The sequence below is a fragment of the Cydia splendana genome, chromosome 4, assembly GCF_910591565.1.
Source record: "Cydia splendana chromosome 4, ilCydSple1.2, whole genome shotgun sequence".
Taxonomy (NCBI): Eukaryota; Metazoa; Arthropoda; class Insecta; order Lepidoptera; family Tortricidae; genus Cydia; species Cydia splendana.
Window position 1 is genome coordinate 17546556 of NC_085963.1, and position 12778 is coordinate 17559333.

The 12778-nt window shown below is 37.2% G+C and overlaps 1 protein-coding gene across 2 annotated transcripts in view; it reads left to right on the forward strand.

Moving 5' to 3' along the window:
- LOC134790061 (arfGAP with SH3 domain, ANK repeat and PH domain-containing protein) overlaps window positions 1–12778 on the forward strand; it is a 99767-nt gene that overhangs the window by 8329 nt on the left and 78660 nt on the right. For both annotated transcript variants that reach the window (XM_063760818.1, XM_063760819.1), the window contains exons 2-3: window positions 4424–4496; window positions 12149–12297. In XM_063760818.1, coding sequence (XP_063616888.1) covers window positions 4424–4496; window positions 12149–12297 — 222 coding nt within the window. The remainder of the gene's footprint in view (window positions 1–4423; window positions 4497–12148; window positions 12298–12778) is intronic.

Here is a 12778-nt window from a genome sequence, read left to right on the forward strand (position 1 = left end):
TAAACAAGTTGCAGCAGGTACCTACTTAAGTTTTCTTACCAACTTTCTCTTTTAATTATGTGCGTACATATCCGATATACGTGATTAACTTACCTTAAATACCACTTTGCAAACCGTTCAATGTTTGATTTGTATAAATATAAAACAACCAACCTGTTTAGGCCCGCTGCTTTTCCTACATGATGTTCGACTGTAGTTTTTATTGAAAAGTAGTCATCTAGGTACTTTCTCATTGTGATTTTCTGTAAAACCTAAACTCGACGCTCGTAAGCTCGTGTTATAGGTATTTTATCATCAAATTAAAATCAGCACAATATTATACTATCTTCTGAATCCATAATGTAATGTATGCAAATTAAAACTTTTTTGAACAGCAGAAATGAATCTATTCATTGATAAATTTAATAAGTATGGAATTTGATTACCCTCGAAGTAGTGACATTGAGGCAGGTGAAAGCAGATAGAAACCTGTATTAAGTATTATGTTAGGTCGTAAGGATCCTACCTCAACGCCTTGTGATGACTAATTTTATAGCAGTTTCGTCTTGCCATTCCTAAACATACGCTAAGAATCGATATAAAGTCTTGAAAGTAGTTTCAAATCTCCGATGCCACATCAGGTTACAAGGTCAACAACTTTCGCCGTCAATATTTGTGTTTGGACCGGCACGATCTTCGCAAGTCCCTTCTTTGAGTCAGTGCTTTCATGTTTTGGTATACTCGTATGTAAGTACAAACAGCAACACGTCTAAATGTCCATCGGTGGACCTTATTACAAAAGGCATAAGGTCCACCGATGTACAGTTAACAGTATGGGCGATGGTACAACCTTATTACGGTTATGTGTGTATGCCTCAAAGTCAGTCAGTTGCTGCAGAGTTCAAAAAGATCTGAACATTAGATCTAGATTACTTATAAGAGTATTGAATTGTAGGTATACTTTTTATATTTGTTAGAGTATGTAATAGTTATATACATACATAGTTATTTTAACTTTCGAGTTTATTGCAAAATAGACTACAATCGAATTCGTCTGGTTTAATTTTTGTATATTAGTAGAAACTAGAATCCGTATCATTCCATACATCCATTTATTATACAATAACTAAATTATGATCATGACCATACGCCGTTTTATATTTATACCAAAGCGATATAAAAATAAACCCAATTCCATTCCACTTTCAAACATCCACTCAGCCCTTTGCTCTATGAACTGAATCCGTATTCACTGTTTCGGAACGCAACATATGTGGAGTTGTTCATATTCGTAATTGGGTTGCTTTGAGAAACAATATTGATGACAGGTAAATTTTACGCAATATAAAAATAACAAAAGTACTTAGAAAACTTAGAATAGGTTTACGGGTAGATATTAGCCTATCAGAGCCTAAATTGAAGTCATACTCAAAATCTTACACTTGCTCTAAGCCAGCGTGTGTGAAGCCACTAGCCTGGACTAGACCATTTTTTGACAGCCTAAAAACATATAACAGCATTCGAATTCAAAAACATTACATGTACAAAGGTGCAAGTCTCGCAACGCTTCTACTACAAAAAAGTTTTGAGATGTAATGTGAAACCAAGTCGGTTATTTTAATCAGTGCCAGGGGGCTAGCCTGGACTAGACCATTTTTTGACAGCCTAAAAACATATATGTAACAGCATTCGAATAATTCCGCTGGTTTGGTGGCTAAATTTTTGATTCATAATGTACTAGCGTAGTGTGTAGGTACGTTTTTGAACGTAGATACTAAAATTCATTGCGGCGTATAAGAATCACAAACAGGAAAGGCAAGTAATAACCTAATTCTGCGTCCGACCCAATAAGAAAACTACACACGCATGTCGTATGTAACAAGTAGTAAATGTAAATAAATCTTGTTAGCAATTGTGTCGACTCCTTTCGCAAGTGGCTTCGTCATGCGTCGGTGAATGCAACCGAGAAAGCGAATCTGCTTATTATCATTATCTTGTGAGTTGTGCATAAACGTTAGCAATTACGTAAGTTCCGGTAATATATTCAAGTAATATATTTACAAGCCGGCTGACCCACTTACCAGTGGCTTTGTTTTTGTTTTGTGGATTAGGACCGCTCATCTTGTTAAAGCATGTGCCTGGTTCAAAGAGACTACCTAATTTACTGATCCCTTTGTAGAAATATTTTTTTGTAAGTGTCATGGCAATTGCACGGGTGGTTCAAATTGAATCTTATGACGTTGCATTAGGATTGAGGTGTTTTACCTACTTGACTGACAAATGTGTACAATGGATGGATACTCGTGCCTCTACCCTTATATTTTACCCGCTACTTATACATATTTATAAAGTAAGTGATGCATAAAATTTCATTGTAATTTGCTGGCTCTACTGACGGTACTATGATAAAAGTTCTTCGATTTGCCAAACATTTTATTTCGCAAACATCAATGGCGACATTGGCGACTCTCTTTCTTCCAATGTATTATTTGTAACTGAAGAAAGAACATTTCCCAGACCTTTAATTTAAATTCTAATTTACCAGATATTGAACATAAACAGCGATCAGCTCGTAGAGGTAGGTTATTTTAATTGAGATCAAGTGTTCAATTAAACGAATCGACTCGAGCATTCTCCAGTTAAAAAGCAATCGAATTGAGGTCTCGCACTAAAACAGCTTGCATTTTTATTACAGTGAACTAAAAACAACCAATAACAGTTCGTTGTAGCTATGCACATATGTCATTTTGCTTAACACGGTATACTTCCCTAAGTCAAAAAAGCCGTATGTCGCGGTGAAATTGAAATAGAGAAACGACCCTTTGGTTTAGCTGGTATCATGCGATTTAGTTGGTCGGTTGCTCCATTCGGAGGGGGCTTTGATAAATCGCCAGTTGGGGCGACAGATGTTAGGCTACAGCTGAGGCCGCTTTAGACGCGTGGCCATTGTATAACTGTGATGCAGCGAGAACAATCACAAAACTTATTTGCGGAAGAAGAGTGTTTAATTGATATAGGCAACACAGCGGAATATCTCGTTGATTATTTTGGAGCAGAGCAGCCTATCTGGGGAAGTAAAGTACCTGGAGGTACTTATAGGTAGAAAACGCCACTATTTTTGTTCTAATATTTCTAGAAGTGTTTTGACAAAGAGGAACATGCATTTAGCTTTTAAACTTACAGTGAATTCGATACACTTTGTGAAATGGATATAACGGGCTATTATTCACTTTCTGGTTCTTACTTCTCAAGCGAGCGTTATTAGTCATAATCATCATCATCATATATTTAAGATTATGACTCTTGTCGGTGGAGCAATTTCCATGTTTGGCGGTCCTCTGCCTTCGCTTTGACATCCTGATACGACACGACGTTGATCTTTTCCTTTATTTGATCCATGTACGCTCTCCTTGGTCTTTCCTTCTTCCTGTTTGTTTCAACTTTCCCTTCTATGATGTTTTTGATAAATTCGTCGTGTCGTATCAGGTGCCCAAGCATCTTTCCTCTTCTATTATCTATAGTTCTTAACAAACTATAATAACGGCATAATGATCAAAGGCTTTTTATTTCTTTGACACGTTATCGCATCAAGTATAACAACGGAACTGTCACTTCAACTAATTATTAGAGATGCAACGGATAGTTGTTTGGCCGGATACCGGATACCGGATATTCGGCCTGACCATCAGCCGAATATCCGGTATCCGGCCGCCGGATATTCGGCCAGCTGAACTATACCTACATTTCCGTTTTTCAGGTGCGCATTCTGCAGATTTGACCTGTTTCCTAGTGAACGTTCGCGCGGACTCATTTCTAGGTTCGAAATGAGTGCGCGTGCAAGTCAAAGTACGATTATGACCGTGTCTGTTTCTTAAATCCAATTTGTTTACTCCGAAATCAAAGAATATTACTATCCGGTATCCGGCCGGATAGTAGGTCACTATCCGGTATCCGGCCGGATAGTACAATAATGGCCGGATAGGCCGGTACCGGATAGTAACCGGATATCCGGTGCATCTCTACTAATTATTGATGCATACACGTTATTACCACAGGAAATGGTGCATTTGCAAATGTAAGTGACGCTGTCTCGAATCTCTGTCAACCCTTTTGACACCCCAAAATGTTTTAACACCCTAAAATGGGTTTTATTTTTGGTCACGAACGCGGACAGTTAATGAAATGCTGTCCATAAATTACCATAAGATACAAAAAAGGTAACAAAATTAGTATAAAAAAAACACAAAATAAAAATGTTAGATCCGGCTTGAGGCTGATTTAGTACAAAGGCGGATTTTAGCCTTTTATGAGGTTGCTAATCCTTTATGTCAGCTGTGTTTTTTTTTATAAATTGTTATATATTAAGGAATAAATATTTATTCATATTATCTAAAAAAAAACTTCTAATAATAATTTGTTAAAAATACGTTTTTTTTTGTTTCAGACCCTGGACTTCGACCGAGATGGCCTAGCAAAGCTAAAGAAGGCCATAAAGGCGATACACAATTCTGGAAATGGTATGTACCTATTCGTGTTTTCTCAGTCAAAAGGCACCACTTTGTTCGTTATCTATAATTGCATCCTTATGCCACTATCGCGTTATTAACAACGAGCAAAGTGACATGACTGTTTGCCGAAATATGCTTGTCGCTTTATAGTCATTGAGAATTTCTTCTTATTTCAATGACAACTTGCGAACTCCAAATGTTCAATTTTCATCTTCCATCACAAAAGCATGCCAAAAAGTCCAACGTCAAATCGCATCTTCTACAGGCCCAAGCGTCGTCATTTCAGTCAATATGATAATCACTTGCAAGACGTGAATAGTCACGACTACGTGGATATAGATCCATTACATTATTTAAGTTTTGATTAGCGTTTTCTATCAACGATTGTCATCTTGCTGGCTTCGCCCCTAGTACGGATATGATGGTCGTATTTGTATACGTGTTAGCGACAATTTCAGTCTCTTTCAATCGGGTGGTGATAAAAAGTGACACTTATCACGTGGATAAAGCTATCCATAATCCTTAATACGCCTGCTGGTGTGGACATACCTTCCCCGGCCCTAGTAACACGTTAATTTAGAACGCGAGACACGTTCCGCTCCAAATATAAGCCAAACTGAATGCCAAGCGAGTTAAGTATGCATCGGACAGTTCAACTATTCCAGTCCTATCTATTCATATTGCTTCCTCCATCCCCTATTTTTAGTCGGAACGAGAGTCGGGAATACAAAACAGTAGATCCATATTTATCTCGTGTTCTTCCGACAATAATGCGGGGCGGTTGTGTCATTGCCTCATTGCCGATGTTCTGACATGTCTGTAATCAAGGATTGGCGATTGGCAACTTTTTAAGATGAAATAAAAAATTCTAATGATAAAGTTAGTTAGTCGTCTGGTTATTTTCACATGCTAGTAGTCATATGGTGAACCTTTTGGTTTTGAGATAATTAAAAAGTAAAATTTCGCGTGAAGGGATGTTTTCCCTGGGCGTTTTAGTATTTATTGACTTGTTACATATAACGTCCCAAATTGCAAAGCAATCAATACCTTTATAAAATCCTCGTGTGTCTAAAAGTTACGTAAATGGACTAAATACTTTTTTATCAGAAAAATTTAGTTATCTGGTCCAACAATTTAGCCATTTTCTGCTGTATAACATGGAATTGAAAACATACATTTACCTTTGTGTTACTATTGTTAAAGCCGTTACTGTAGTTCGTGATTTACCACTCAATAGTCAATACGGTAGACTAGAGGCTGAACAGACTACTGAACTAGAATGACCCAAATATCGCAATAATAGGGCTGTCTGTAATTTACCACCGATATTAGGAAGGGAATTTAAAGCGCTCATAGTCACGCAGTGCTTCTCACTGATTACTTGATTATATTGTATTGTATTGTAGTATTGGTCAGGATTCCGCAACTCGACTTCTAGCGCTTATATTAGCCTATCCCCCAATCCAGCCAGCCCAACTCCTCAAGAAATCCTATCAAACCTTTGAAATTGGACCTCGGGGAGATCCAGACGCTAAATATGAGATTGTCTCTTCTGTCTCGTATAACGTCTATAGTTCGTTTTTTTTAGCATTAGAAATAAGGTAAACAATCTTGATGTGTCTTTTAATTTAAAAACACATTTTAAAAATAAGTTACGTCAAATATGTAACAATTATGAATCTAATACGATCATTTATATTCATCTGCTTTCATAAGTAAATTTTGATTTTTAAAAAGCGTTTTTCAATTAAAATACTTGTCAAAATCGCGTACCTTCTTGCAAGTTCTTTCTAATGCTAAAAAAACGAACTATAATACTTATTAGGGGCTGTGCATAAATTACGTCATCGATTTTTGACGATTTTCGACCCCCCCTCCCCTAAAAACATCCAAAAATCATGCTTCGAATGACCCCGTTTCCTCCTACGTCATGCTACCATCATCCGATGTCCAGACCCCCCCACCCCCTAATTTGAAATGACGTAATTTATGAATAGCCCCTTAGTTATTATCTAATATTATACCTACTTATCCTATCGAGGCAATTTTAACACTTCAAATTGACCTCCTGGAAATATATCCAAAGCCTCTTTCTTGGTTTTAATTACATTTAAAATGGAAATACATATTACTATTTTTTTTTACCAACGAAATTATTCGGTAAGAATAAACTATTGATTATTTTCAAGATTGTACACATGCAGTTCAATTAAGCGCAGAGACAATTAAACGGCAAGCGTTCTAAATATGGAAGTATTGCGTGTCCTGCCCACTTGGGCGCAAAGAACTTGAGCTCCAATTAGGGTATAAAGATGCTGTAAGTGCATGCAATACAGATACCCAAACTGTGTATTTGTCGTAACTTTTCCATAATGGTTATGCTGCATGAGTAAATGATTAACCAAAAAAAATTTGTCAGGACTTTTGAATTTTTTACCTAACCGTGATCCCTATATTCATTCGTCTCGGTACAACCTAGACTAATATGGCGAAAAACAGTCGATAAATCATAGCTTGGATTAAAACAAGAATTGAATGTCTGTCCGCTGTCGCGAGTGCATTTCCCTTAACCAACTTGTCCAGGAAAGTGGGTCACGTCTGGTTTCGCTCGCCACAGTGCGATGTTGTTGCAGTACTTCAAATCAAGTTTCTAGACTGAAATGCATCCTTGATTGCGTAGAATCTTAGAAACACATTCATTTGTTTAGCGCTTTGCAGATGATGCAACGGTGTGTTTACACTGATTAATCATTCAGTTAGAAGCTTTATTTGAGCACCAAGAGCAAACCGAACAAGTACAGTCACGGTCATAAACATTTGATTACTTCTGGCTTGTGGTAAACGGATTTTCTGAAAACGTTCACTTTGCCGAATATAAGGCAGACTGTCCCATCCCATGTCATCTTTAAACATAATTCATTAGCGATATGTATAGCAACGTGACCGTAGTTCGTGAACGTTATAGGGGACGTGAGGGTGTCAGCTATTGGGCAGTAGAATTTAGCATGCCGAGCGCCAGGACATTATGAGTTACGTAAAAAATGCTAACTTTTTTAAAAAGTGAATTGCAGGTGTTTCTTTCTACACGTTGCATAAAACTTCATGGTACCATAGAACGATACCTTACTTAAGAGTATTAATGAAATAAAATATGTATTCATCGAATTGTACACGAAGCTTTCTATTGTAAAGAATTGAAAGTTATTTATACTGAAAAGATTCTCGAAGCGAGTACATATCTAACACCTGCTGCCAGCCTATGTTTAGCGAATATGATAGATATTCACACGGATACACGGGTTTCGAGGAGAATATTTATTGCGTTCAAAATCTTTGGGATGCCCGGTCAATAAACTTGTAGGCGTGAAGCTCGTGGCTCAAGCCAAACGTGACGTATTACCAATAGTAAAAGTAATCAAATACGTGATGTTTTCGTATTCGTGGAGTTGAAATATGTGTTTTCAAATTAAATGGTACTTATAAAAATAGTACCTACAATCTACATAATACAGTAAAATGTACTTCACTCCCAAACCAAACAAAAAAACTGTTCCGTTACCGACGGTAATTTACCGTCAAGTAGTTTTTTATTCTTGCACCTACTAGTAAGTCTGTCAAGTCAAGCAAAATACGATTAAAGCATACACATCGATAGCCAGACCTTACAACAAACCAAACACCAACAAAACACTGTTAGTGCCTCTAACTTAGCGATATTACCTAGTCGTCCTAATACGAGTAATAATAGTCGTGCCGTTGATGGCCATCAGTCAGTTATTATTTGTTAGCCTGTTGTGTCCCACTGCTGGGCAAAGACCTCCCTCTCTTTCTTCCACGCGTCTCGTTCTATGGCAATATTAAGCCAATCTTTCCGAAAGACGTCAAGATCGTGCCACCTCCTTCTATTAGGTCTGCCGTGACGCCGCACTATGTTAGTGTCCACTCGGTAGTTTTCTTGGCCCACAAGTCGTTTGGCATACGGCAGATGTGTCCGGCCCAGTCCCATTGAAGCCAGTTAGGATTATTGTACTAACAAATGACGTGACAATATTCGTCTATCTTCAGCAACAAAGAGCTCTTTTATCTTCAGACACCTCCATATCAAAGAACGATATCACCACAAATACTCGTGATATTAAAAAATTGCCGAAGCGCATAATCCTTGTTGCCACTGCAGTACTGCAATCAGGTTTAACTTTCCAACGTGGGTTTGTTTACTGCGACTGCGCAAGCGCTGGAACTCGTCGCGCGAGTTCGGATTGCACGCAGCCGGCAAGGTCGCGCGCGCAAAAACGACCTAATGAAACCTTAAGCATTCCTATAGAATGACTTGTGTTGTGTTTGAGGAAATGTTTATGTTTTTTACTCGATACCTCGTTTAAGTAGTCTAGGATTTCGTAGAATTTCATTCATATATGTCGTGGATATCTACTTAGTAGAATTGCTCCGTGTTGGTAAAACCGGTATACTTGTATACATATATTTTGTTTATTTTATTATTTCAGTTAAAGAAAGTTGCCAGTTTATATTCTCAAACTAGTATGTTAGGTTAGGTCATAGATGTTGTGAAGACGTTGACAGTTCTAATAGCCTGGTATGAGTGGTAAGGGATGCAACGGACGAAATTGCACGAATTCGCATGGGAAACTGCTGGTTAATTTGCGCGAAACCTAGTTTGCGAACACGTATGGAGTTTTCCTCTTCTCGGAGACGAACTAGTTTAAGGTCAACCACATTTATAGCTTTTAAAGTTTTCCTCCGCCATTCTTCAAATATTGGCAACTAATATGGACGCGTTAAAAGCAAAATTACAACAATAGCACTTTTGGATCTCTTCCAAGACTCGACCGTTTTATTGCATTTATAGTCTGCCGGCTTTAGATTTATGATAAACAGCTAAGTATGTACTCTTCCGCGTCGCTACCCCGCCTGTCTTTTGTTTGTTGTTTGTGTGTCCATCAACAGGGTTCAGCAGCATATTCACAGAAGCATATTGTCCTTACCTAAAATGTCTTGAAAAATTGTCCTTGGCTAAAACGATAGACTCAGAAACTCGACTAGATCTTAAAACATCTGGAAATATTTGGTTTGTAAGCCATAAAACCGCGTTATATTTTGTCTGCTAATGCTAGTTAGAATGCATTTTACTTCATTTTGGCAGTAGTTAGTAAAATTCACTTCGTCTATTATACAGCGTCCTTCGTCCTAATAGCCAAGACTATTCCATACAAACGGGAGGAAAATGCCCCGAGGAGAAATTGAAAGGCGAGAGGCTCTCGCTCAAAATTTAGTATTCAGATGCCGTCGGGATTGAGCTAGCAAATGTGGGCCGCGACACGGACCTTCATTTAGCCCGCTATTTTTGTGTTTTACATAAACTTGGAAGTTAAATTTAATTAAAGTTGATGTAAACAAATTAATGTTTCTTAGCTGTTAATGTTTCTACGCCAAATTAAGGTCGGTAATTTTTACCTGCCCGTGAATAGAAACGGAATAAATTAGCGACGTACACTTTTAGGAGTTGATTTACTTATATTCAAGTCAAATGATAGCGATATCGCTGAATCTATATTTGCTAATTGCATATTTTGAATGAAAAAAGTAATTTCCTTAACCAATTATTGACGATTGATCGGCTTTGTGGTTTACCGTGAAAGTGCCACAGATAAAATTAATGACATTACTGTTGGATTGACAGTGTTGTGCTCTGAAAACAATAATAATTGGAATGGAATATTCATGTCATTATTACTCATTGATAACGTCTCAACCTGTCATTCATGCAATTTCAATACAGTACCTATTTAAAATGATGGATGAATGGAAAACAGTGTATGTGTGTTACAAAGGCGATATCCTTGGCATAACTTTTAGACTCTTGGTTACAATTCTGACCATATCCTCCTTATTTAATAATAATAATAAGCCACTAATAGTGCTCCTTTCAACGCGTTGCGATTTAAAAAAACATGCCATCCTTCTCTTAACCTGAACACAATAAAAACAAAACTCGTAACATGCAATGCCAAAACAATGGTGCATTTTACTACCCGCAGTTTTATTTGACACAACGTCGGAATCCATCTGTCCGTCTAGACAAAATCTTTTTACATTTGCTTTTATGGAATAGCAATTTGTATGTTGACTGTAGCTTTCATTTACGCATCTGTTTATTCTTACGACGTGATGGATATAGTCACGAAAGAGTGTATCATGGTGTTCAATAGAAGTTGCCATAAATGTAAACAAATCAATTCGTCTGCCGTCGTCTCCATCCATAATCAATTAACTTTGTTTGTACATCGTTTACTCTTTGTAAACATTACATATTTGATTGAACCTACACTCATTAATTTTAATTAAGTATTAAACAACTTCTAAAAAGGAGGACATTATATTTCTCTTCTGTGTTTGTGCTTACTAATAAGTGATTTCTCTTTCTATATTAATTAGGGTGTAGGTATGTATTTTTTATGCAGGTTCGTATTTTATTACTACCTTTTTTTTGAAGATTGGGGTGTCTTTTTAGTTACAAAAGTTTGTATTATTTATATCCTTTACTTTTCAGTGTATCTTTAAAACCTTACATTGTTTATGACCCATTTTCATTTTGAGGACAGTTTTTTGTTCTAAATAGTGTAAACGAAATAGAGTTCACGATTATTTATTTGCCAATTTTATAGTTAAAAGATCTACTGTCACCATGAAGATCATATGTCAAATCAAATTAAAAGATTTGCAAGTTTTCTTTCATATTATATACAACGTGAGACCCGTTTTCATTTTTCTTGAGTGTATTTGTATATTGTACCACGTATGCGCAACTTGACAGTTTAAGTAATTAGCGTTGTTTAATTCATTGTATTCCTTTTTATGTTTAAAAACAGAATCGAAATCTTTAATCAAGAGCCTTTTCATTTCCGCTACTATTTTAATAGATATACCTACGGCAATGAAAGCGTCAAAACTATATGAAACTCTTAATAAACGCTTTAGAAAGCAAGAAGGAAATATTACAGCTTACAGCTACCCAGGCTTATTTACAACGAGAGCTGCGAGACTAATTAAATGTCCAGCAAGGAAGACGGATTTCGTTGAGTAGGTACTCAACAGATTCATAGGGACGATGAAACTTTATAGCTGTTAAATCTGGTCATTGCGTAATATAAGATTTGTAACAGGAGAGGGATATCTGAAGCAATTAACTTACGCCTAACACTGTTTTGGTATTATTCTACATACTTATTCTTTATCACATTAATCACTTTGTTAAGAGCAGAAAGACAGGTTTGGTTCCGACCTAACCTAACTACGACTAGTGTCTGCACTAGCCTGAATGTTTTCAAAGATAATGAGATTTCGGAACTTCGACAGGAATGTCTTGGAGATACTTAGAACACGTGGTTAAATGACTAAACGACTTGACTCTGCTATTTGTTTCTAGTTCCACTTTTGTATAGTCGCCATCGCCATATTGGAACGGCCGACGTGCTAAAAATATCTCAACACGCACTCTAACGCGTTGACAATAGAGGCGTGTTCAGATATTTATTAGCGCCTTGGCCGCTCCGATATATCTGATGGCGACGGTACGTAACTGACTACGAGATTAAAATTTGTGTGTGATAAACTGATAAAATGCATTGATGTTTTTGTTCCAGCTCACGTGGACAATGAGATGTATCTCGCCCGGGCGCTGGAACGCCTGGGCGGGAACGCTCTCAGTAAAGACTCGGAGCCCGACATTGGAGCTGCATTCTTCAAGTTCGCTGTGGTCACTAAGGAGTTGTCCGCCCTTATGAAAACGCTGGTGAGTACCGTTGTCAGATCACCTCAACTATTTACAAGATGGAGCATACATTTATTTAACTCAATTCGCTGACTACACGCGATTATAGTAGGTAAGGGTAATAGCTGTTCTCAAGTACCTATTCATCCTCATCCATATAACAAACTCGAAATAAACTTATCGTAAGTACTAAATTCTGCGACATAACTACATATTAGACTTTATAATACTTTATATAGCTTTGTTGCTTGAGATGTTGTGCTTAAAGCGTTTGGGACTGCTGTGTATTACATAGTTAATTCAATTAAGGAACTTGAACTGTCGTTAAAGTGCTTCCTCGCTAGAGATATCAAGTGTTCGTGTTCGTGTCCCGGAACTTAATACTAATTAGTGTTCTTCCGGGCATTAAACTATTCATTGGGTATTTACCTGCAAGAACATGTCGCGTTTTAGATGCTCAGTTTTAAATATACCGACTGCCCGATTCGAACTTTAAGATAAA